General features: G+C 33.9%; 1 protein-coding gene across 2 annotated transcripts in view; it reads left to right on the top strand.

Annotated features, from left to right (window-relative positions):
- Positions 1-24,719, top strand: part of ABCA3 (ATP binding cassette subfamily A member 3) — a 114,807-nt gene that overhangs the window by 10,613 nt on the left and 79,475 nt on the right. The window contains exons 1-3 of one of the 2 annotated variants that reach the window (XM_051969533.1): positions 18,729-18,861; positions 23,919-23,999; positions 24,218-24,482. In XM_051969533.1, the coding sequence (XP_051825493.1) occupies positions 23,946-23,999; positions 24,218-24,482 (319 nt within the window). In that variant the 5' untranslated portion in view covers positions 18,729-18,861; positions 23,919-23,945. Of the gene's footprint in view, positions 1-18,728; positions 18,862-23,918; positions 24,000-24,217; positions 24,483-24,719 lie in introns of those variants that run through there. The other variant, XM_051969532.1, reaches the window with a different exon arrangement.

Here is a 24,719-nt window from a genome sequence, read left to right as displayed (position 1 = left end):
TGCTCTCTTAAAGGTGTGAATCTTGTGGAACTATAGTAAGTACTAAGTACATCTAGAGAACTGTTAAGCACCCTGCTAAACAACCATTGTCTCTATAAATTCCATTGACTTAGCACTTTGTAAGAATTCTAACAATTACGATTATAAATCACATATCTTTACAGACATAGCCAAAGTATGAATTTGTTTTATGTGACTCTACCTGTTGTAACAAAGAGGGAATTTTATTGGGAGGAAGGTTAGATAATAAGTGAAACTAGAAAAGAAAAGAAAAAGCATCAATTAAGTCATATAAAAATACACAGAAGAAACATTTCAGGGACACAAATGAGCAGAATTATTACTACCATGTTATATTTAAAATAGAAAAAAAAGTAGGCTGAATATAATGGAGATTCATGCTTTCATTTCAATTCCTTTTTATTTCTATTTGTATGAGAAATGTTCACATTTCTTGATGTTTGTCAAGCTCACAATCAGAAAAAGGTCTAACTGCTCTGATTTTTTTTGATTAATATTTCTCAGTTGGTAAGTGTGGAACATTGCATGTATTGTCAAGATTTTTTGTGGTGTTGATCAGTTTTGCTGATTATTTTTCTTCTTTTAAAAATTTCTTTGTTTTAAGGAATGATTTTTGGAGAAGGGAGAAGAAGGATACAGAGGGAGATTTAATTTATGTAAAAGCAAAAAATATTAATAAATTTTATTTTTTAAAAATAATCTGAGAGAAAAATACACAGCAGAAAATAAAACAGAAGAAAGTACAGAAAAGCAGAGTAACTGAAAATAACTGAAAACAATAGGTAGTATTTACTTCATGGTTTTATATTGAATTCTCCTATTATGTTGTGCTGTATAATCGGAAATGTTCTTTTTATTTTTTGTGTTTAAGTTCACAATGAATAAAAAATACTTTCTCAACCTCTTGTTCCATTTTGAAGGCTGGATAGATTTTAATAAATAGTATTGAAGGGAATGGCACAGAGCAAAGTGCATTACTGCTTATATCTCTTTTGCCATTTATAATATCCACTCTTTTAATCTGTATCTGGTTTTGTTGTTGTTGTTAATTTACTATTTTACTGTCTTTTTTAAACATTTGGAGAAAATATGGGTTGGCAGGGAAACTGCTACTCCTACATTGAATTCATTGGAGCCTTGTGCCATCAACCTATCTTTCAACTAAGTTTATTCCTTTCTAATAATCTTAAGGAGGAATTTGGGGATAGAACAGAGATGCCAGGAAGGGCAACTCTGGTGCCATTACAGATGTGCTCATCCTTAAGTAAAAGAAAGTGTTCATCTTTTTTTAGGGTATCAATTGTCTGGGGATGCAATTAATGCATTCTCAGCTGGTGTTAGAGCCAACGCTGAGCACTCAGGCACCCTCATTTCCAGGTCTCCTTGTTTCTCCTTTCTTAAGATTTCCTAATTTCTAAAAGAAAGGAAGGTGTTTTTATTCCATGATTTCTTTCTATAAGGGGTCTCTTGAGGTCTGGAACCTGTATCTGTGACAAAATCTTTAGGAAGCAAACCTTTAGAAATCACTTTGTAATCCTTTTGTAGTACAAAATAGTTTTTGTATTCCATAGTGCAAATATATTTTTCTCTAGTAAATTAACTATCATATGATTTATCTCATTGGTATTTTTAGGTATAGTTTCTTATTGTCAGATGTTAAAAAAAAAAAAGAGAATAAGGAGCATATTCTAAAGATTCTCTTCTTCCTCTACTGAGTACTCTGAGAGAAGTACGTTTAAATTGCCTACTATTCTTACATCATCTAGTAAAATATTCAGTCCACCAGTGTTTGAAGACCTCCTCTACAAAAGTCATAAACTGAAGTTTACTTTGCTTCATCCAACTAAGAAAGATTATGAGTTCTTCACTCAAAAAACATGTCTCTGTGTATTGTCCAACTGAAATGGATAAAGGCATTTTTGGTCACCATAGATATACCTGCATTGAGCAGTACCATAGTTACTTCCTTTCTTGATTTGGTAAGCCATTCCTTACAGGTGAGATTGTTCTTTCTTTTTTTTAACTGAATTCCATCTATGAGTTCAACATCAATTTCAATTTAGTCCTTCATAGATAGCTTTGATGACTAGGTTAAATCAAAATTTTATTTCCAATAAAAGTCATTGATAGAACAAAATATTCTTTTCACAGCCTCTGCCAAATTGAGAATCTAACTATATTGCTCTCGAGTCTTTCATTGTTCTCTTGGTTGCCATAATAGTTTCTATTTACATATCATTTAATGATTTCAGAATCTTTATATAATTTGGTTGTTAATACAACTAAATTACATGAGCCGTATACTATTCTCCCCATTTCAGAAGGTTTAAATGATTTGCTCGAAATTATACAGCTCTCTAGATCATTAAAACATTTCTTCAAAATATACAGTGGTACAAATTCTATAAATAATAATGTATGAAATAAATAAAATGTATGAAATTCACTTAAGAATTTGAGAAGCCAAAGCACAGAGAAATTAAAAACTTTTCTAAGTCATAAAGTAAATAGCGACAAGACTAGAATTTTAGAATTTTGATCTACTCTTTAAAAATACTATTGCAAGAATGGCATTGAAGCAGCATAGATGTTTGTGAACTGACCTGGCCAATCTTGTGAACACTACCTGTTATTTAAAGCAAAAGTATTATTTGGAGAAATACTATACCCTACACCAATAGCTCTTAGAAGTGAGTAGTAAATGGTATGTGCTAACTATTGGCAGTTTAACTGCTTACTTAAAAAAAAAAAAAAAAGTAAACAGTGAACTTTTCCTGAAGTGGATTTATTGTAATGATCAATATTTTAACAGTAAGCAAATGGATTTTTCAGTACAAAATTCTTTCTCCTATTCTTCCTACTCCTAAACAGAATGAAATGAGTCCTCTTTAAAGGGTTCTTGGAGTGGGCTCTTTTCAAAAAGCAGAGGGTAAGGTGGCCTCAAAAGTGGTAGTGAAATACCTAAGTGTTTGACTAGAGCTGAGTAATTAAGTTTGGACCTTTGACTTAGGGGACTCTGATTTCAAGAACTTTTTTTGGATTCTGGCCATAATTGTTTTTGAGGACTCTTTGTACTGAAATGTCAAGTATTTTAAGAAATTCTAACTTCCTTTTCCTTGTAGGTATTTTCTTTTGCAATTCTAATATACTTTCTAACTTTTGTAATTCCGCTAGTCTCGTACTTCATGCTTTCCTTACTCTGAAAAAAGTTACAAGTATCTGATTGTGTTATCTGTTTACTAGAACTAGGAACATCAGTTGATCCAAATATATTAAAATTCTATTTTGAAATAGGAATTTTCATCTTATTCTCTATTTTCTTTTATTTATTATGAATTTTAAAAAATACACTGCTTCCCTTTAAACTAGCTTGGTCTTTTGAGTAAAATGCCAGGCTTTCGAATGTTAAGGACATCATTTTCAAACAGTATTGTATAGTATTATGGGAAATGGTGAAGGTGTATTTCCACACTAAATTTTACAGCACACCAATCACTTGAGATATAGCATTTATTTTTTCATTATTGATTATCAGAAGTAGCACTGTCTGTCCAGAAAATATATTATTTACAATCAAAATTTCTTAATCCCAGAATTGAAATTCCCAGAAAAGAGATGTCAATGTATAGTAACTAGAGGTTCTTTGACAAAACTGTAGACTTTATGAAAGGCTTTGGGGAGGGAAGGGGAAGAAGGGAGCCACCTATTTTGTTTATAGAAATTTAAACAAAATAATTAGATATTGAAATTTCAATTTAAAGAGCTCTGTTTTAAAGGATTGTGGATGTAACTAAGCACATAGTAATGATAACAATGCTCTTAATCATATGCCATCAAGCTTTTTGCAGGTCCTTCATCTAATAAGAGTCTTTTTAAAAAAAATATTGATCAATTGAGATAGGGTAAAATCCTGTTGAGCTTAATATCTTGCTTACTAATTTGAGTTAAAGCTTCAGCACTAGCTTGTATAGAGCAATATTCACAACAGGGCCATTATATTAATGAGGCTTTATAAATTGTTTCCTTTTACTTTGAAGGATTTGAAGATTAGTCTTAGTTCTTTGCATAGTATTTTTTGCCTTTCCTTGTATCCCTAGTGCTTGGCATATAGCATGTGTTTAATCAATGTTTATTGATAAATTGAAGGTAGTAGCAGTGCTGAAGACTTTTCAGTCAGTTTCTTCATTTTTATAAGGAATAAAAAATTTTGGGATCAGAGGCTTTTTGGGAATTGACCCTGGAAAGTCTGTATACATCCTTCCTCTTCCCATACCACTTTAGTTATTAAACAACTGTTTTTGGATTGTTGCTTGTCTCTAATACAACCATGCTTATAATAAAGGGGACATATGTTTAGACTAGAAAAAATGCAGGAGTGATTGTCAGATTCACAGATTGTCCTCTTATGAAGATGGAGAAAAATAATTGAAAAGAAATATTTAGGAAGATTTGGAAATAAATTGTTTATGTTGTCTCTGGGCTTTAAAAATGGTGAATTTATTTTCTTCAGTATCTCATCTCTAGCCTACCAGTTAAATTTCACAGAGTTGTTGAAGAAAGCACCAAACTAGGAATCAGAGACTTCTCATAATTAAAAATGTTCCTTCTGATATAGTAATATTGGTACTGCCTGGTACATAGAGCATTTAAGACTTGGAAATAGGATATCTGAAATAGTATAAATGGAATAAGGAATCTGAATAGTATAAATGGAATTATTACCTAAATGAGAACTTGTCCTATTTTTCCAAATTTTCGGTCAGATTGGTAGCTATAAGCAATCTGTTCATCTTTTTAAAGGGAAAAATCCCTGGAAGAACAATATATGCCAAATGAAAAACTTTTATCAGACTGATATGATTGGCTTTTTATATTTTTGTTATTTAATTATGTTATTTCTGTCAGGTAAGATTTCTGTGCTACAGATAATAATTTTCTTCATATGTAGGTTCCTGGTATGACCTTTCTCTACTTTCAGATATGCACAGAGCTTAGTCATCTTGAAGATGAAGCATTATCTTGATGCTCTTGTTTCCCTCTAAGTCTCTGCTAGATTTCTCTCCTTACTCCAACTGCCAAGTTGGAATCAATGGTCTGTACCCATTTTTCCTCTTCAGTATTGCATCTTTAGCATCTTCAATCCTGGGACTTCTCCCTAAAAGTTCTCATACTCCTGTGGCTTTATTTGTCATCTCTGTGTGGATGACTCTCAAATTTAGCCCTTAGGAGCTTTCTTCTAATCTCAAATTTTATATCTCTTCAGGGATTAATCAAACAATAATAGATACTAAACATAAAGATACCAATCACTATAAATATTATTTGTGATGCAGACACTTTAAAATCCAGTGAGAAGGAGAGAGTAATACTAAAAACTGCAGAGACTCAAAAAGAAAAAGTATCTTCTACAAGAACAACATGAATATTGAGAAATGAAGCAAGAAATAATAGCTCTAGAAGAAAAAAGGGAATACAGTTCTCACTTTATGTAAATTCACATTGACAATTTTGACTTTATATAAAGAATTCTGAAAGAAATTTGCACTCCAAAAAAAAATCTTTTACTGTACACTACTGTGCTCTTTGATTCTTTCCCTTGGTATGTGACTCCACCCCTTCCCTCTCAAAAAAAAAAAAAAAAAAAAAAACCAACTTCAGGTATGTGTAAAGATTGCCCAGATAGTAGGCTTGTTTTGCGACCTCTAGTCCAGAGAGAGGAGACCTTTGTTCTACTCTTACCACTTTCCCACATGTGCACCCCATGACTATCTTCTGTCCTCCATACTTGGGTACTGTATGTCAATCTTTAGCCCCCAAGTTTCAACTCTCCTTTCAGTTCTGGTCAGACTTTAGTGTGGCTAGTCCCAGATAGGTCTGTTCCTTCTCCTGTTCATGCTTTTCCTTCCTGCCTTTATTTTTCTCTTCCTTTTCACACCTGTGGAAGAGTCTACTTATGTAAAGTGTGAAATATAGGTTAGAAGATTAAGTAATAAACCTGAAACTAATAATGTGTGTGTTTGAAAGGAGTGATGAGAACCAATATCTGATGAATCTCTTTCTTATCTGAACCAAAAGAGAGGTTGAACACACACACACACACACACACACACACACACACATGCACACACACAGCTTGGTGAAGAAATATATCACTCAAGAAAATAAGCCAATAGAGATAGGAATAATCAAAAAGATAGAAATTAGTGAAGAGGTAGTATACCAGGCCAAAAGAACTTCTTAAACTTGAAGAGGGGAGATCTAAAAAAAGTATGGGGGAGCAAATAATTGGACTCTTAAGGGGCTGTCCATCAATTGGGGAATAGGTAACCAAATGGTAGTTTATGTGACAAAATATTGTTATGCCATTATCAAAAAGACTTTCAGAAAATCCTAGGAAGTAGAAAATGATGAGAAGTAAAAGGTAGAACTGGGAGAACAATTTATATAATGACCAAAACATTATAAAGAAAAATAGTTTTGAAAAACCAGAAAGGGAACTCTAATCAAAACTGATCTCCAGAGAATCTGTGATGAAGCATATTATTCACTTCCTGGCAGAGAGAATAGAGTTAAGTTGCAGAAAGAGGCATATAGTTTTGTATATAGCCACTGTATAGATTTGTTTAATTTTTTCAGTTTTTAATTGCCAGAAAGGAGAGCTGTTATAAATAGTGAGTGATTTTTCAAAGTACATTTTAAGAAATGTACAAATAACTTCAGGATGGTTGTACAATATAAAATAAAACCATATAAATCATTTGTATTTCTGTTATCATGAAAACCTATCAGGAAAAGATAGAAAATTTCTATTTAAAAGAACTACAGAATATATCAAATACTTGGAAGTCCACCTACCAATACATTCAGAGGAACTAGATGAATACAATTACAAAATGCAATTGCTCATAGATAGGCTGATTTGATACAGTAAAAATGATAATACTACCCAATTTATTTGTTTAATGCCATACCAAACCATTCAATAGTTACATTATAGACCTGAAAAAAATACCAGAATTCATCTAGAAGAACAAAAAGTTTAAAGATCCCAAGAAAAAATGGAGGAAAATGTGGGAATAAAGGGAGCCTAGCAGTACCAGATTTCAGATTTCTTACAAAGAATTAATTATCAAAATGATTTGGTACTAATTTTAAAATAGTGGAATAGATTAGGGATGCATGGCATGTGCACACATGCCTAATGTTTGACAGACATAACAACCCCACCTCTGACATAAGAACTGACTAGTCAATAAAAACTGTTGGGAAAACTGGGAAGCAGTCTGGCAGAAATTAGCCACAAATTATCATCTCCTACCCTATCAAGATGAGCTTCAAATGAATATATTACTTAAATATTAAGAAGTAACATCATAAACAAATTAGGGGAACAAGGAAAAAAATTACTTTTCACATCTACAATTGTCAAAAAGGAAGAGTGTTAGTGATAGAGAAGATCACAAAAGATAAATTGGACAGTTTTGATTATATTAAAAAGATTTTAAGCAAACAAAACTAATGAAGCTAAAATTAGGAGAGAAGCAGATAACTAGGATTAAAAAAATCTTTGCAGCTAGTTTTCTTGATGAAAGTTTCCAAGATCTTTAAGGTAATGATTCAGATTTGTAAGAATAAGATCCATCATAGAGTCAGCTAGGTGGTGCAGTGGATTGAGCACCAGCCCTGAAGTCAGGAGGATCTGAGTTCAAATTTGACTTCAAACACTTAATACTTCCTAGCTGTGTGATCTTGGGCAAGGCATTTAACCCCAATTGCCTCAGAGGGAAAGAAAAAAAAAAAAGATCCATTTCTCTAATTAGTCAATGATCAAATGATTTAAACAGACAGTTTTTAAAGGAAAAAAATCCAAGCTATAAATAGCTACATGAAAAAGTGTCCATCTCATTAATAATGATAAGAGAAATACAAATTATATATAGTTTTATATATATAGTTCTATTTCACACAATATTGTGTGAAAACAGGTATAATAATTCATTGTTAGTGAACCTCTGAGTTGGTCCAGCCTTTCTGGAAAGCAGTTCATAAATGAGCGCCAGAAGTTTCTGAACAGTGCACATACTCCCTGAGTTAGTAATGTCATTACTATATATATACCCTAAAGAGGTCAAAGAAAGAGGAATAGGAACCAAAGGTACAAAAATATTAATAGCAGCTCTTTTTCTATTGACAGAGGGCTGGAAATTGAGGGAATTCCCATCAGTTGGTGATGACTGACCAAGTTATGTTATATGAATGTAATAGTACTGTTGTGCTATAAGGAATCAAAAATTTTTGGAAAAAACACAGAGTTTGGTGAAAAGGTACATAAAATTCAATAGGAAAATAACCAAAAAGAAGAATAAGAATAGTTAATAAAATTAGGTAAAAATGGTGAGGAAATAGAGATACCTGGAAAAACTTGTGTGAACTAATGCAGTGAAAAAAGCAGACAATTCCAGAAGAACAATTTGTACAATACCAACAACATTGTGAAGGAAAAAAAAAAACTTTTAAAGACATCAAAACTCTGATAAGTGTAATTACCAACACATCCAAAGATCCCATGATGAAACATACTGAGGGTGTATGTAAATTGTGAGACATATTTTGGGGATATGACTAGTGAAAGAATTAGTTTTGCTTGACTATGCATATTAGTTGCAAGGGCTTTATTTTGTTTTGTTGTTTTTTCTCATAGATTGGAGGACAGGTGGGAGGGGAGAGAAAATTGATTTTTAAGTGAAAAAATATTTTTAAATTAAAACTAAATGCACAGACAGAATGGTTTTGGAAATAACAAGTGAAATTTATTACTTAATATTCAAAAAACCAGTATGGAATAGAAATTAACTGTCATATGCAGTCTTCTTTTGTGTACATATATATGAAAATATATAAAGTTAGAAGGGAGATAGCTAATTGGGGGAAAAGTAAGAAATAATAAGAATGAGGCTTTTTGAATGGAGAGAAGTGGTATATAAGAAATCTTTTGAGAATAGAAACAGTATTTGAATAGATTGCATATGTGAGGTGAATGAAAATGAGAAATTGATCATAACAAGTTTGTGAACTTAAGTGACAGAAAGTAGTAGTGCCTTGGACAATAACAGGGAAGTTTGAATGGGAGGACAATTTGAGGGGGGGGGAAAGTTCTGTTTTGAATATATTGAGTTTGAGATGGCTTCAAGACAGTGTGAGATGTCTAAGAGGCAACTGGAGAGTTGAGACTAAAATTTAGGAAAGTTAAGGCTGGATATATATATATATATATATGTAGGAATCATTTGCATAGAGATAATAACTGAATCCATGTTGAGATCATCAATTAAGATGATGCAAAGCATTCAGACTGACCCAGGACATTGCCTCGGTGACACCTATGGTTAGTGGACATGACTTAGATAACAACCATCAAATTAGCTCTTAATAAGAATAACTCTTAGCAGAGGACCTTGCATTTAACCTGAACCTTGACTTGACCCTATGTCATCAATGTGGTGCCATATCTGTTTTCCTATGCTTGTTGCCTCTGCTTTACGTCTTTACTTGTCACTCATTTCTCAATTTCTTATCATCTGGTTTTGAACTCTGGTTTGATCACTTGACTGAAACTTCTCCCTCTGGAGTTAACTTTAACTACTAAATTCATTGTCAATATAGTATGGCAGAAAAAGTGCCGAGTTTGGAGTCAAAAGATCTCGATTCAAGTCCCATCTCTGTTACTTAAGAACAGTGTCACTTCTTAGTGTTCCAGTCCTTATTGGCAAATTGAAGGGATTGTACTAGAATGCTTCTCATTCCCTGTCTAGCTGTAAATCTGTGATTCTCTAAGATTCTCTAACCTAGCCCCTCTTCTAGGGTCAGGTTTTGGGGAAGAAATTTTATTCCAAAATATAAGTAGGAAAAAAGGTTTATCCCTACTTGAAATTTTCATGAAAAATATAAATAGCACCTACATGCAAATAAATGATGATTTTATGAAATTTTATACACCATTTGATACCACATAAGCTACCACCATTTGATAACACATAAGTTGAGCCAAATGTTATTAAGTTAAATGAGCCCATCTAGTGAGCTATCAAAATAATTTTACGTATTTTTCTTTCTTATTTCTTCTTTATTTTTTAGCTTTTGTAATTAATCCATGAAATTATTATTCTTTTGTTATTTAGAAAATCTATGAAGAATTTGTGGAAAACATGAAAATCTCACAAGATTCAAGGGCAAGGAGTGATTACAGTCTGGTCAGTGAAGGGACTACTCATCCTGATAAAATTATAGCTCCCTTAAATATATTTTGGAGGAAGATACATTATTTTTTCTATGTTTTTTTTTCATTCATTTAATAATTGTTAGCTTTTTATTCTTGGATTCTATTTGTTACTTTCATTCAGTTTGTATTCATTGTATAATTTTATGTTAATCCATTTTTTTCTTTTACAACTTTATAAGTTCTTATATTTTAGAAATAAAAATTGAGATGTGTTAATGGCTTATTTTTATATTAAAATTAAAATCAGTGTTGAAATAGTTTTCAAATTAAACAATAAATGTATTTTATTTTAGAGTGATGTAATTTTTTAATCTTTTATTTGTGTTATTTACACTAAAAACTATAAGGGGAATCCTTCAAACTTTTAGTACTAGTAAAATCTAATTCTAGTAACTTAAATTACCCTTAATATCAATATCAAAGGTTGTTGAAACCTTTGTGTGTATTTTTTTCCAGAGATATTTCAAAATAAACATATGTGTGTTTTTTTTCCTGATAGGGTCTCTTTTTTTCTAAATCATGTAAGAAACTTTTTTTGGCTCTATACTTTATCCTTGCAGAATCACTGTAAAATCTGAAAAGACTATGCTAACTAGGGATCTCAGAAGTCAAATGGCTAAAGAAACTGGAAATAAAAATGACATAAATAAGATAATTTTTTTAAATTAAAGCTTGTATTTTCACAAATAGAGCTTTAAAAATTAACAATGGCAACATCACATTAATGGATATAGGTGTTAACCAGAGACAAATGAAGGAAGGCACTTAAATAAGGCAAGCTAAGGGATAATGAGCAATTCTTTTCAATGTGACAAAAACTTTTGAATGACCAAGAAAGTATCTACTACTGTATATACAAATCATATTAAAGAACATATCAAAGAAAACATTGAAATTTTGGCAGGGAATACTATGGAAAATAACATTGGGAATCAGGAATGAATGCAGAAACATTCCAGAAGTCCCAGAAATAACCTTCACACTTTTCTTTCCATTTTTATGAATAAGTATTCTTGATCGTAGCAAAAAAAAGCATTTCTTGATATTCTTCTGAGGCTAAGACCTTCGATCTGGTCTTCTAACTTTCCCTTTTAACTTAGGTGGATTATAGATAAGCCTAGGATATGCAGAATTGGTAGACTTATAACTATTACTAATCATTGCTTTCAGTGATTTGATTAATTTTACTCAAATGCTTAGAGAGAGCAAATTTGGGAATAATTGTTAGCCTGCAAATCAATGGGAAATGTTTCCTCTGAAATGAGAGTGGAAGACAGAAATAAGAAGGGCTTCTCGAATTGATAGTTCCCCTCCATAAACATGGGCTATGTATTGGTGATCATCATGGAGATATAGGGGAAAATCAAACTCCCTAGGATAGAGTGAGTTACTCTTCAAATGAGACACTGGAGTCTTTTTGATTGAGCTAACATAAGGGATTATTCCTGGTCTGATGTACTGTTGTTATGAGCTCTTCTGCCAAGAGTTAAAACTCCAGAGAGAGACCAGGGGAGGATTCTTTTATAGACTCACTTCTAAGAATGTCAAGAGTTCTCTAGTTCAGTAATGAGTCTCCTACTAAGAGCCAGAAGATAACTGCAAAAAAGTCTGTGAACAGCTGGTGCAAGATCACCCAAAACTAAGATCTGAGAGTTGTTGGAATGGTCATTTTTTAAAGCACTGCAGAGGAGAGTAACAGACACTGTTTTTGAGGTTTCAGCAACTTGCCACAGCACAGTTAAGGATGAGTGCTGAATTTATGGTTTAATTTGATATTAGGGATTCCTGGATAAGGAAACTTCCTCTATGCAGCAGCTTAGAGTCCTGCACTGAGTGTTTGGCCCAGGGCTCATGGTCACACAACCAATGTGTGTGTCACAGGGAATATGTCTTCCTTACTCTGTGAGCAGCTGACTACCATGCTATACTGCACTTCACTACAGGATTACTAAGGAATTGTAATTCTAGAATTTTGTGGGAATTGACCATACTATAATTTTGTATTCAACTTTTTTATGTTTCTCTATTAGTAAACTTTCCCTTTCATATGATAATACAAATTTATAGGACGTAAATACAGTGATTTGGGTGGGGAGGGGGTTTTACTATGAAAATTATGGGATTGAAAAGACTTCTCAGTGTACTTCCTTTGCATTTTTGCCAAGTAGTGCCCTTCTTTTGATTTGAAAAGACCCAAAGATCCAAAGGAATCATGAGTTTTATAGGAGTTACAAGAATGTATGGACTGAAAATAACAGTAGCAGAGAGATTTGGTGAAAAGACCTCCCTCCATAAGGGAAGGGTCAGCATAGTAGAGAAAGACCATCAGAAAACAGTTTAGCAATGAATACCTTTTCAGTGGAGAGATCAATTTACAGCCAATGTCGTCATAAAAGAACATCAGCAAGTGCTAGAACACTAGCAGGTATGCTGCTTTAGGGACTAGGTCTGTTTCCCAGTTACTTGTGTATGCCTCTATGCATGTTCTTCAACCATACATGTTCCTTAACTTTAGAGGTGGGATCCAAGATGGTAGAGTAATAAAAAGTACAGCTGAACTCACTCATTTTCATTTTCTCTCCTTCTCCCCGTCCCCCCCCCCTTCTCTCTTGCATACACAGAAACACCTATATAAAAAATCTAGAAAATAATGTCAAATCATGATTGGGACTTGTAAGGAAAAAACTCCTAAGATGCTTGTTTTTAAAGCCCAGATCAACATAAGGAGATGAAGTCTTGCAAAGAATGACCATATAGAGCCTCAGACAGGCTCTACATGAGGGAAAGAAGAAATTCTGAATCCAACACAGAGGGGCCTAAATTTGTACAGGATGCAGGTATTATTAGCTCTAGTGTCACTCTAGGATGATATATGGATCTTAGGCTATACACTGAGCTAAAAGCAAATTCAAGACCAAGCATCTGTTATATGTCTTAGATCCCAGTTCCAATTTTTAGTCCAGTCTGAAACCTGCAGAGAAATAATTGGGACAGGAATCCTAGACCAAAGAGAAGCTTCCATTTCTGTTTTCTAAACCAGCAGGGCCTTCCAAGTATCTGATAGTGACTGAGTCTGGTAGCTGTCTACCACGTCCACAGGAGTGTGCCCAAACTCAGACCCAAGTCAAGATCTTGCATAGCTTAGACCAAGAAGAAGTAATCAGACTGGATTATAACACTTTGGGAGCCCTGAAATAGCCTCCAGTCTCCCTAAGAACCCAGCCCTCAATGCTTGATAAAATTAGCACTCAACCCAAGAAGGTAGCAGCAGTACCATCCCAAACATTGCCTCTAGAAGTACATAGAGGCTGGCCCCAAAACAAAAACCAACTAGTTAGGTACTAGATTGGAAGAATGAGCAAACAGCAAAGCATCTTACCATTAACAATTATTGTGATGATAACGATGCTCAAGACACAAACCCCATAACATTTACAGACCTCAAAGAAAAGTACAATTTTGACACTCCAGCTAGAATTCCTGAAAGAAATAAAATAAAAAGTTTTTAAAGGGAGTGTAAAATGCTTTTATATATGAAAGAGAGTGCTAGAGGGAGAAAAAACTGTGGAAGAAAAAATTGGAAAGGGAATTAATAGCTTTGCATAAGAGGCACAAAACAGTTCATGCAATAAACTCTGAAAATTAGAATGCACTAAATAGAAACCAAGGACTTGATGAGATGGCAAGAAATATTAAAGTTAGGAAAGACTTAGAAAAAAGATCAAGGAAAGAGAATTTAAGAATTGTTAAACTACTGAACTTCATGACCAAAAAAAAAAGGTCTAAAAAGATAATGGGTTTCAAGAAATCATTTTATAAAACTGCCTGCATTTCTTATTAGAAAAAGAAAGTAGAAATGGAAAGCATTTTCTGGTTTGGTTAGTTCTTGAAGAAACCATAAAATAAAAACTTTCTGGGAGCGTTTTATTCAAAATCAAAGTTTCCAAATTAAAGAACAACAACCAAAAAAAAAAAAAAAAATACTGCAAGCAGCCAGAATCACAATCAATATCATTCACAATTTAGCAGCCACTAATAAAAAAGAATGGAAAATTTGGAAAATGGTATTCTAAAAGGCAAAACAGCTTGAAGCCAAGAATAACCAAGAAAAATTGAATAGAATATAACCTCCTACAAGAGGGAAAATGGATCTTTTGAAAATTTCCAAATATTCCTGATGAAAAATGATCCAAAATGCATGGAATCTCTAAAACTCAAATACAGGACTCAAGAGAAACATAAAAAGATAAACATGAACAATTTTAAGAGACTTTAATGGGGGCACAGTGTTTATTATATATAAGGAGATGATTCAAAAGTCCCCTCAGAATCCTATCATCATCAGGGATTATAATGGGAATCCATTAGACATTGTACTTGGGGAGTTGTTCCATTGTTTTGATGATCTTAAAAGAAGAGTGGAAAGAGAGTAGAAGAATATACTAGTGGTAGAAAAGAGATAGAAAGCCTAGAGAAAATTATGTTACATAATCAGATGTGCAGGTAGTCTCTATACAAACAAGGATAAAATAAGGAGAGCTACTCATACTTGAACCTCACTCTCTGAACTGGTCAGAGGACAGAACGTAAACATAGCAGGACACAGAAATACATTTCACTAAACAAGAAAACAAAAGAGAATGGGGGAAAATAAGATGAAAGATAGCTTAAGAGTATGATCACACAGCAAAGTATAGAAATGCATTTCACTAAACAAAAAAACAGAAGAGAATGGAGGAAAATAAGATGAAAGGTAGCTTAAGAGTATGATTTCTAAGCACCACAAACTAAGGGCTCCTTCTTGCATGGCTTGTATGGGAGAATATACTCTTGTCTTTAGCTGGGGTAGGATAGGACTTTTTTTCACTTATTTTCTATGCTATCTTAAGTCAATAAGCACTTGCCATATGCCAAGCTCAGTTCTAAATGGTAGGATTATAAACAAGCAAAAAAAAAAAAAGAAAATCAGTTCCTGCCCTCAGAGAGCTTACATCTGAGTGAAGGAAGATATGGAAAAGAAAAATAGCTGGTCACCTGAGTGGAGAGGGAACAAGAAGGGGAAGAAGACTTGGAGGGGTACTGGGAAAGAAGTAAAGGAGAGAGCATGGCTGGCCTGGGCAAGTGTGTTTTAAGTTGTATCTGACTCTGACCCCTTTTGGGTTATTCTTGGCAAAGATACTGGCGTAGTGTGTCATTTCTTTCTCCAAGACTTCTTTGTCCACCATCTTGAAAATTGTGTAACCTTAAGATTCCAGATGGAACTCCAGGTTAGAAGGAGCTTTCAAAGTAGAAGGCTGTGGGGGAATGGTGGTTGGAGAGTCAGAAGCAGAGGATGTCTTTTGCTTTGAACTAATATGCCTTCTGGTTGAGTGGTAAAAGATACACTGGTTGGAGCTCATGAACTATTTGGTTTTGAGTGGACATTTAATCCACAATGTGTCTTGAACTTGAGATAACTTTCAGGGATGGTGCTGTGAGAAGTGAGGAAGGAGGACCTGGGAGCTGCAAATAATCTCATTTAGGACATTAAGGACCAAAATACTTACCTCACAATAGCCCTGTAACCTAGTTGGTACAAAGATTATTATCCACAATTTACCAAAGAAACTGATACACAGGAATTAGATTTGGGGGGATTTTTTTTTGAAAATATGAGAGCTGTGTCAAAATTCATCTTAAATTACACCTTTTATTGTTTATTGCATTTTTCAACTAAAAATAGAGTTGTTTTAAAGTTCTTTTTAATTCCATTTGTTTTTTATTGAATTTCAATCCCAACTCTTTAATATAAAAATTTTTTGAGTCTCTGTATATTCAAATATAGACCATTATTTCTTCTTAAATTGAGGTTATATGAAACTTGATTAGTATATATGACTTATGTTTTAGTGTGTATGCTCTATTCAGGTGTGCCTATAGTCATACCAATATGGTTATATTCCCTCACTTTTGTCCTCACAGTAATCCTTTTAACATAGAATCCCCCTTTCAAGACATAGTTCACATACCATCTTCTACATGAAATATCCTGCAACTACTAGTTTTTCCCTTCCAGTCTACCTGGTATCGTATGTATTCTCTATATACTCTGTATGTGTTTATATATGTATTTGTTGTTTTCTCCATTAGAATATAAACTCCTTCCAATCAGGGATTGTTTTGTTCTTTGTATTTATATTCCCAGCATCTAACAATGAAGTGGACATCTAATATATGCTTATGGATTAATTGATTGATTCTAGACTTCTCTAGTTCAGAGGCAGATTTGTTTTTTAATTCACTGTTTCAGTTTATCCAGTATTAATATAATCCTAGGACCTAGAACTGTCTATAACTATGGTTTAGATTATCTTGTATTCCTGAGAGTAGGGTTTAAGTGATAAATACTAGCTTTGTTTTCTTGGCTTTTCATTACCTTTATTACCCTGCGAAGCATAGAAAGACACAGCCTGTGATCTTGGAACAGGTTATTAAAGGCCACGTGTGGTAGCAGTGACTAATAAACCAGGAGGAGTTTCATAATTATGACAGGAGATTATGTGCCTTCCATTGGAATTCTTGCTTTTCACATCAGACAGTCAATAATCCTTTTAATTCCTTCTGCCTGTTTAATCTATATTGGATTGTTTGCTGGGGGGTTTTTTGGGTGGGAAGAAATTTAGAACACAAGGATTTGCACAAGTGAATGTTGAAAACTATCTTTAGTTTTTTTGGGAAAATAAAATGCTATTTAAAGCAAGACAAAAAAAATTCTTCCATCTGCTGAATTTAGTAGTTTATCCATTTAGCTGATATTGAAGAATGCAGTTTCTTTTTAACTTCCTGCCTTAAGTAAGTCCCTGATTTGGGAACCACACAGGCTTCCCCACAGTTTCACACAAGGTGAACAAAGAAAGCTTTGTTGGCATCCAATTTATAAGAGTACAGTCTAGTTGCTGACATACTGATTAAACATCCAAGCTGCTCTTAAGTTTTGTAGTATCCTTGAGGTGTGTTTGTCTAATTTTGAAAACTTAAATTTATAATACACACTTATGTTGAAATGCAGTGATTTAATTTTGCATAGTGAAAAATTATTTGAGTGGTCTGAGATTGAGATGTGGACATGAAGCAGAAAAGAAGTGGTGATTTTTTTAAAAATTAAAAATAAATCACAATTACCAGTATCTTGTTTATAATCTTGTAGAAAATTGGACTCTAAATAAAGAATATTTTGATCTCATATTTTACTGCAATTACTAAGTAATAATCTCTGTGAGCCAAGAGTGGTGGCTCCCTGTATTTAATCTGTAAAGTAACAGTAGTCTGTGCTACAAATGATTGATCTTCTTGTTTTGTGGATGTAATTTTGTGCTTTTCCTTGTAACAACTGCTCTTGCTACTCCAAAAGTCGTATAATATCTCATTCCCTAGGTTTCCAAATCCAGAAATTAACTATCTAAAATTTGGGGGGATTTTTTAAGTCTCTGCTTGACTTTCTAAATCCTTAATAATAACTGATTTCTTCATGACTAAAGGCTGAAGCTCTTGACAAATGTGGCAAACCTTCTGAGTTAAATGGGATGCAGGACTAGCTAGATATTCAGACAGCACCCTTTTCATATTACAGAAGAGGGAAAAGGAGATTCAGGGTAGGGTCATACAGCAAGGCCAGGTCTTGAACCCAGGTGCCCTGACTCCAAACCCAGTGTTCTTTCTACTAAATAAAGATACTTATTACTATAGACAAATTAGAGAGAATTTTTTAAAAAGAACATCTGGGTTCTCAGAAAAGGAAATGTAATTTTTTGGCAATATTAAGCTTAAGTACTATCAAGGAAGCACATCTATATTATAGGAAATTTTAAACTCCATTGAGCAAAGTACTTTAACACTCCTAGCAGTTAAAATCCTTCTCAAGGGAGTCCCCCCAAAGCTGAAGTTCTGTTTGTTTTGCATCTAACAAATTACAAATGGGGATCCTTATTGAACATTAGCTTTTTATGTTTATATATAAAATGAAATAAATATAAATGTCTATATGAAATATAAGTACACTTTAAACTTTATGTATATATATATATGTTTGCAAATAGTGTGTAAATCATTTTGGTGGTGATATCTGAGTTATATTTAAATTATCTGAGGAAAAAAGAATCACTGCCTAATGTTTCACATTTATATAATATTTTAAGGTTTTGCCATGCATAGCTAACTGATCTCTTTGTATACAAATTTGCATATGTCAGATCTGTTTTGCTTAAAGTAAAAGTGTATTTATACTTTTGGCCCTGTTCTGAGTTGTGGAAGAGCTATTTCTGAGATTTTTTTTTTTAGCATTTTCCAAATTTTATCTAGGTGTGCTCAAGAGGTGCCTGGAAATGATGTCAAATCATCAAATGTTTTTCCTGTTACCTCTTAGAGTGGTCAGTGTTGCCAAATTTCAGGGCTGCCTAGTTAGGGAGTTCCTAGGCAGACTCAAGAGGATTGTTAACTCCACCCCAAGATACCTGTGTCCCTTCCATTCTTTTCCTGTTCCCTGGAGGAAGAAGAATACCATGAGCTTCTCCCTAGGACCCCAGGTCAGTGGCTTCTCTATCTTACTTAAGTAAGAATGTCTTTGTTCTTTTCTTGAGCCTAAAGATTTTAAATATAGATACACACACACACACACACACACACACACACACATATATATATATTTAGTTAGATAGATAGATAGATAGATAGATAGATAGATAGATAGATAGATAGATAGATAGATAGTTTGCAGATGGCAGTAACTCCACACAGGAGTATCTCTCTTAACTGCAGAGAAATCTACTGCTGTTTTCTTAAGAGAGATTTTGTATAATATAGGGACAGAAACAGTAAATTTGGAATCTGAACTGACGCTGAATTCCATTTTTAATTTTGCTGATTACTACATGAATAATTTTGGACAAATCAATGAATTGTCATGAACCTCAGTTTTCCCATCTTTTAAATGTGTATGTTGTGGGAGGTGAGAGGAGTTAAAACAGATAACAACCAAGGTTCTTTTTAATTCTAAATCTTATGATCCTAAGATCATTGGAGCCATTGGAGGAGGCTTTTCTTTGATCCTCAATTATTTTGCCTTTCTCCCCCTACAAAAAATTATTTAATTTGAGACAAGGAAAATAGAATAAGTAGTTCTGCTGTTTTTCCTATTAATTATGGTAGCTGACATTTATATAATACCTACTATATGCTAAGTGTTTTACAAATATCTCATTTGATTCTTACAACAATAGTTAGTAGTAGATGCTTTTATTATCCCCATTTTATAGATAAGGAAACTGAGACAAACAGATTAAATGACTTTCCCAGGATCACACAAGTAGTCAGTGTCTGAAATTGGATATGAACTCAAGACTTCCTGACTTTGGTTCCAACACTCTATCCATTGCATCATTTAGCTGCCTCCTGGGTGTTCTGTTTAACTCACTGCCTGTGGAGATAATAGTTTAAATTTATCAGAGTTAGAAGCCCACTTCAACTCACCTAGTTCCCACATGAAGTCTCTTGCCCCTAACTGCACACACTGTGCTTACCCTTTTGATTCTAGCTTTTTTTTTTCTTAATCTATATTAAAAACACTTATTTTGCTATCTTCTGTACTATGTGGTTCTTTAGAATTGAGAAAACACTTACTAATCACTAGGCTAGTATCATGGATAAAGAACTGCCTTCAAAGCAGGAAGAACTGGATTCAAGTCCCACATTTGACATGTATTGATTAGATGACATTGGGGAAATAACTTGAAGCTTCTAAAACCGTAAATTGCAGAAGAGGTGCCAATTTGCACGAGTGGAGGAAGTCCCTCACCTTGGGTGTTTTCTATTCTAATGAAATCACAATCCCAGTCTCTATCCCTTTATCCTAGTCTTAATTATGATGTTAGTTAATTACAATACTAATGGTAATAAATAGACCTTTCTTTAATTTTGTGCATTGTGTGTAATTTAGAAATAATTAGAAGCTACATATTTACCATTTTGCACATATTATTATAGTTTCCTTTAAACTTATACTTTTTCATAACATAATTCATAAGAAGCCATAGTTTAAGTTATTATGCACATAATTCATTGTGGTTGGTTTTTCTACTGCCATTAGCAATGATCTGTTTTGAGTAAAAGATATTTTAAGAAGCATAAACTTAAGGAACATACTAGAGAAAAGAACTAGCATGACACTTTTTTGTGTATTGATTATTAGAATATCATTTATTTTCCTATAGAAAATCAATAGCTATGTCTTTTTTTAAGAAAAAAGACATTTTGAAATATTCTGAAGTATATTGCAGGAGGACTTACTAATTATGATCTTCTGATGAGTTACATGCCTTAGTAATAATAAATAACTACCTAATGACACAACTCAGATTTTATCTTTATGTTTTCATTACCTAGCTCAGTGCCTCAAATGTTCATAAATCTTTGTTAAATTGAATTGAATTCTATTATAAACTTTTCATTGTGTTTGCATTTAATCCCTATATACCTAGCCAAAAGAATGAAATTGACTTTGATTTGCAACTACCATGATTGTCTGGGTTCATTTATAGTGCCTTCTTTATTGAAAGTTTGAGACATCATATACTTCAGTTCATATTTAAAAATTCCAGAGTTGTGAAATCTTGACAGGAAATGAACAGAGGAACCTCAGTCTCTCTCTCTTCCCCACATAGAAATTTTCAAAAGCCTACTCATCATCTGACTCTATACCCTAAGCACATAGAACTTAAGTTCCCTCCCTTCCTTTTTCTGCTGTAATGTCATATGTTTTCCAACAGGTATTCCGACCTAACACAGTGTACTCTAACTGATGACTTTAGGCTCAGTGAAAACAAATTGGTGTTTCCAGTTTTTAATTTTGAAATTGCCTTAGCATCTTTCTTTTTTGAAGGGGCAAGGAAAAAAGACTAAATTAGCCAAGTTATACATGCAAGGTCTTATTTAGACTTTGCTAATAGTTTCTTTATCTAGTCAGAAATCAATGGACTAAAATGGCCAATCTCTGTTGTTGCTCCTGATTGGTTATTTGCCACACAGATGGCCACAAGGGCTCTTAAAGTTCATCTGGCCCACCCTTCCCTAATTTTATAGATGAAGGATCCAGATATGGAAAATAAAACAATAGTTATTCTCAAAGAACCTGCATTCTACTAGGGAGGCAAAATGTACATATGGAATAATTGCAAAAGAAATACAAAGTGGGACAGCTAGGTAGTGCAATGAATAGAGCACCTGCTCAGAAGTCAGGAGGATTAGAGTTCAAATGTGACCTCAGACATTTATTGGCTGTGTGATCTTGATGCCCTTGTAAAGAAAGAAATGCAAAGTAGTTGTGAAGGAGGATTCCATTATTTTGGGAGAATCAAGAAAGACTTCATGGAGAAAGTGGTACTTTAATTGCTTCATGATGGAAGAGAGATTTTGTGAGTTCCAAGTGAAGAGATTCATTCCATGCCTTGGGGAATGCTCAGTGCAAAGACAAGATATGGTATAGTTAGTCATATTGAGGAACAGAGAAGACCAGTTTGATTGGACTGTATGTGTGGGAAAGGGGTTGATGTAAATATAATGAGGCTTGAAAGATAGGATAAAGCTAGATTATGAAGGGCTTTAAAAGTCTGACAGGAATTTTACATTTTCCTCTAGAAGCATTAGGACATCACTGAAGTTTATTGAGTTAGAATAGTCATGTTAGACTTGCACTTAAGGAAAATCCCATTGGCTACAGTGTGGTTTAGAGTGAGAAGCTTTAAGGAAGGGAGATCAATTAGGAGTCATTTCAAAGGTCTAATTGAAAGGTAATGAGGGCCTGTAGTAAGATATTAGCTGCTTGAGTAGAAAAAAAGGCTTAGATATAAAATAAACAATGAATACTTGCCTTTAAAATAGATTTGGAGGGAGTTAAAATAGCTAAGTTCTAGTCCTAGAGTCAGAAGGACCCTAATTCAAAAACAGTCTTAGACACTTTCTGTTACTCTGGGGCATGTAATTTAACTTCAAATGCCTCAAAATAATCAAACAAATAAATATAAAAAATAGATGTGAAATTAGATATCAAGATTTGGAGCATCTGACCATCCATCTTTATCTTTAAAAAAAAACAAGGAAAAGCTTTATAATATGGTAGGCAGTCTTGACTCAGAGATCTTCTCCTCCACCTGTGTCCCAACTCCTTACACACAAATCAGATTTAAATCAGATTTAAAAGAGTCACAATTACTTTACTGATCCTATATAGAAGAAGAAGAAGAAGAAGAAGAAGAAGAAGAAGAAGAAGAAGGAGGAGGAGGAGGAGGAGAGGAGGAGGAGGAGGAGGAGGAGGAGGAGGAGGAGGAGGAGGAGGAGGAGGAGGAGGAGGAGGAGGAGGAAGGAGGAGGAGGAGAAGGAGAAGGAGAAGGAGAAGGAGGAGAAGGAGAAGGAGGAGAAGGAGAAGGAGAAGAAGGAGAAGAAGGAGAAGAAGAAGAAGAAGAAGAAGAAGAAGAAAAGAAGAAGAAGAAGAAGAAGAAGAAGAAGAAAAGAAGAAGAAGAAGAAGAAGAAGAAGAAGAAGAAAGACTGATAAAATTCCAAAAACTTGAATATTTTTCCTACCTGTTTGAGGACTAGGAACTGTGTCCCACTTTTGTATATGTATTTACATACCCTGCATGTTACATTGTTATTCAGTCATTTTCATTCATGCTTGACTCCTTGTGACCTATTTGGGGTTTTCTCTGCAGTGATACTGGAGTGGTTTGACATTTCTTTGCCCATCTCAATTTGCAGATGAAACTCAGGCAAATAGATAAGTGACTTACCCAAAGTCACACAGCTAATAAGTCTCTCAGGCCACATTTAAACTCTGGTCTTTCTGATTTCAGGGCAGACCTGCTATTCATCTTGCCACCTGACTGCCCAATCTACATGTAGTAGGTCCTTAATAAACATTTGTTTATTGATTATTTAAAACAGATTTGTTCTCTACTTAATGTAATGTTGAGAAATTCTATATATCAAGTATGCTATTTGATTAAATGCTAAAGTAGATCAAGAAGTTAAGAAAACATGGGTTCATCCTGTCTGCAACACATACTAGCTCTGTGACTTGGGGGCAAATCATTCAATCTTTCAGTTGTAGATAGATAGACAGAGAGAGACTATATTTAGAAAATCTGCATTTGGGAAGGGAGTTTCCACATTAGGGATTTCTTATACCAAATCAGATGTGAACTCTTCTCTCTCATTACCAAAAAAACCACATAGAGAAATCTGTGAGACAGTGGTTCTCTTTTCATTCAGGCACATTTTTCTTAGAAAAAATAATAATCACTTACCCTGACAGATTTGTGTACTGGTGACACAGGAGGAACATTATACTCCAAAGGTTCTCTTAAGCCACACAAGAAAATTTGTGGTCTTGAGCATTTTTCCCTGTGTATATATATTGTTGTTTTTGTGAAGATTTGAGCAAAAGAGGAGCCATGCAGGGAGAAGGGGTAATTTATATTAAACTGATTTTCTCTTCCCTGTTATTTTTCCCTTTCAGCATATCCATCAAAAGATTTGCTATTAAAATGTTTATTCTGAACCCTGTTTCTCTTTCTTTCTGATCTTGAATAGAGTTGAGCTTCCCATTTGGACAGAAGAATGGCTGTATTCAGGCAGTTTACACTTCTTCTCTGGAAGAATTACACCTTAAAGGTAAATTGTGTACATGTGGTAAGAAATGGGATGCAGGACATAGCACAAAGGGGAAAAATTATTCTAGGTTCCTTTCATTCAGTTTTGACTATATCTCTTTAGACAGTTCAGACTGTATTTCTGGCAGCCATGGGGCAAGAAGAGGAAGTTATTCTGAAGAGGGTGCTTTGTATATGTTTTCTATTTTGGATTAATACAGAATTTCATTTCTCTTTTAGAAACGGAAGATTGTAGTAACAGTCTTGGAAATTCTCCTGCCCTTACTATTTTCTGGGATACTAATTTGGCTTCGCCAGAATATTCGCTCAGAAAACATCCCCAATGCTACCATATACCCTGGCCAGCCCATCAGTGACCTGCCCTTGTTTTTCAACTTCCCTCCCCCAGAAGATAAATGGGAGCTAGTTTATGTTCCTTCCAACAATGAAGCTGTGAAGACTATCACAGAGATGGTGAAAAAGACTTTGGTCATCGATATGAAAGGTTAGATGGTGTGGGGAGATAAGAGTTTGTAAATTTATTATTAGATGGTCTTATCAGAGAGCTCTTCAGGTTTAGCTCTCTATATTTGTCCCTTTTGGTGATGATCTCTATAGATTGATGTGTTTTAGAAAATTAGGACTAAAAAAAATCATAATATAGTAGCTATGCCTCTAACTTGTATAGTCTTGGGTCAGTCATTTATTTTACTTCAATTTCCTAATCTGCTAAATGAAGGTA

Source organism: Antechinus flavipes, chromosome 1, assembly GCF_016432865.1.
Source record: "Antechinus flavipes isolate AdamAnt ecotype Samford, QLD, Australia chromosome 1, AdamAnt_v2, whole genome shotgun sequence".
Taxonomy (NCBI): domain Eukaryota; kingdom Metazoa; phylum Chordata; class Mammalia; order Dasyuromorphia; family Dasyuridae; genus Antechinus; species Antechinus flavipes.
The sequence above is the reverse complement of the archived record's forward strand: the minus strand, read 5'-3'. Positions and strand labels throughout refer to the sequence as shown.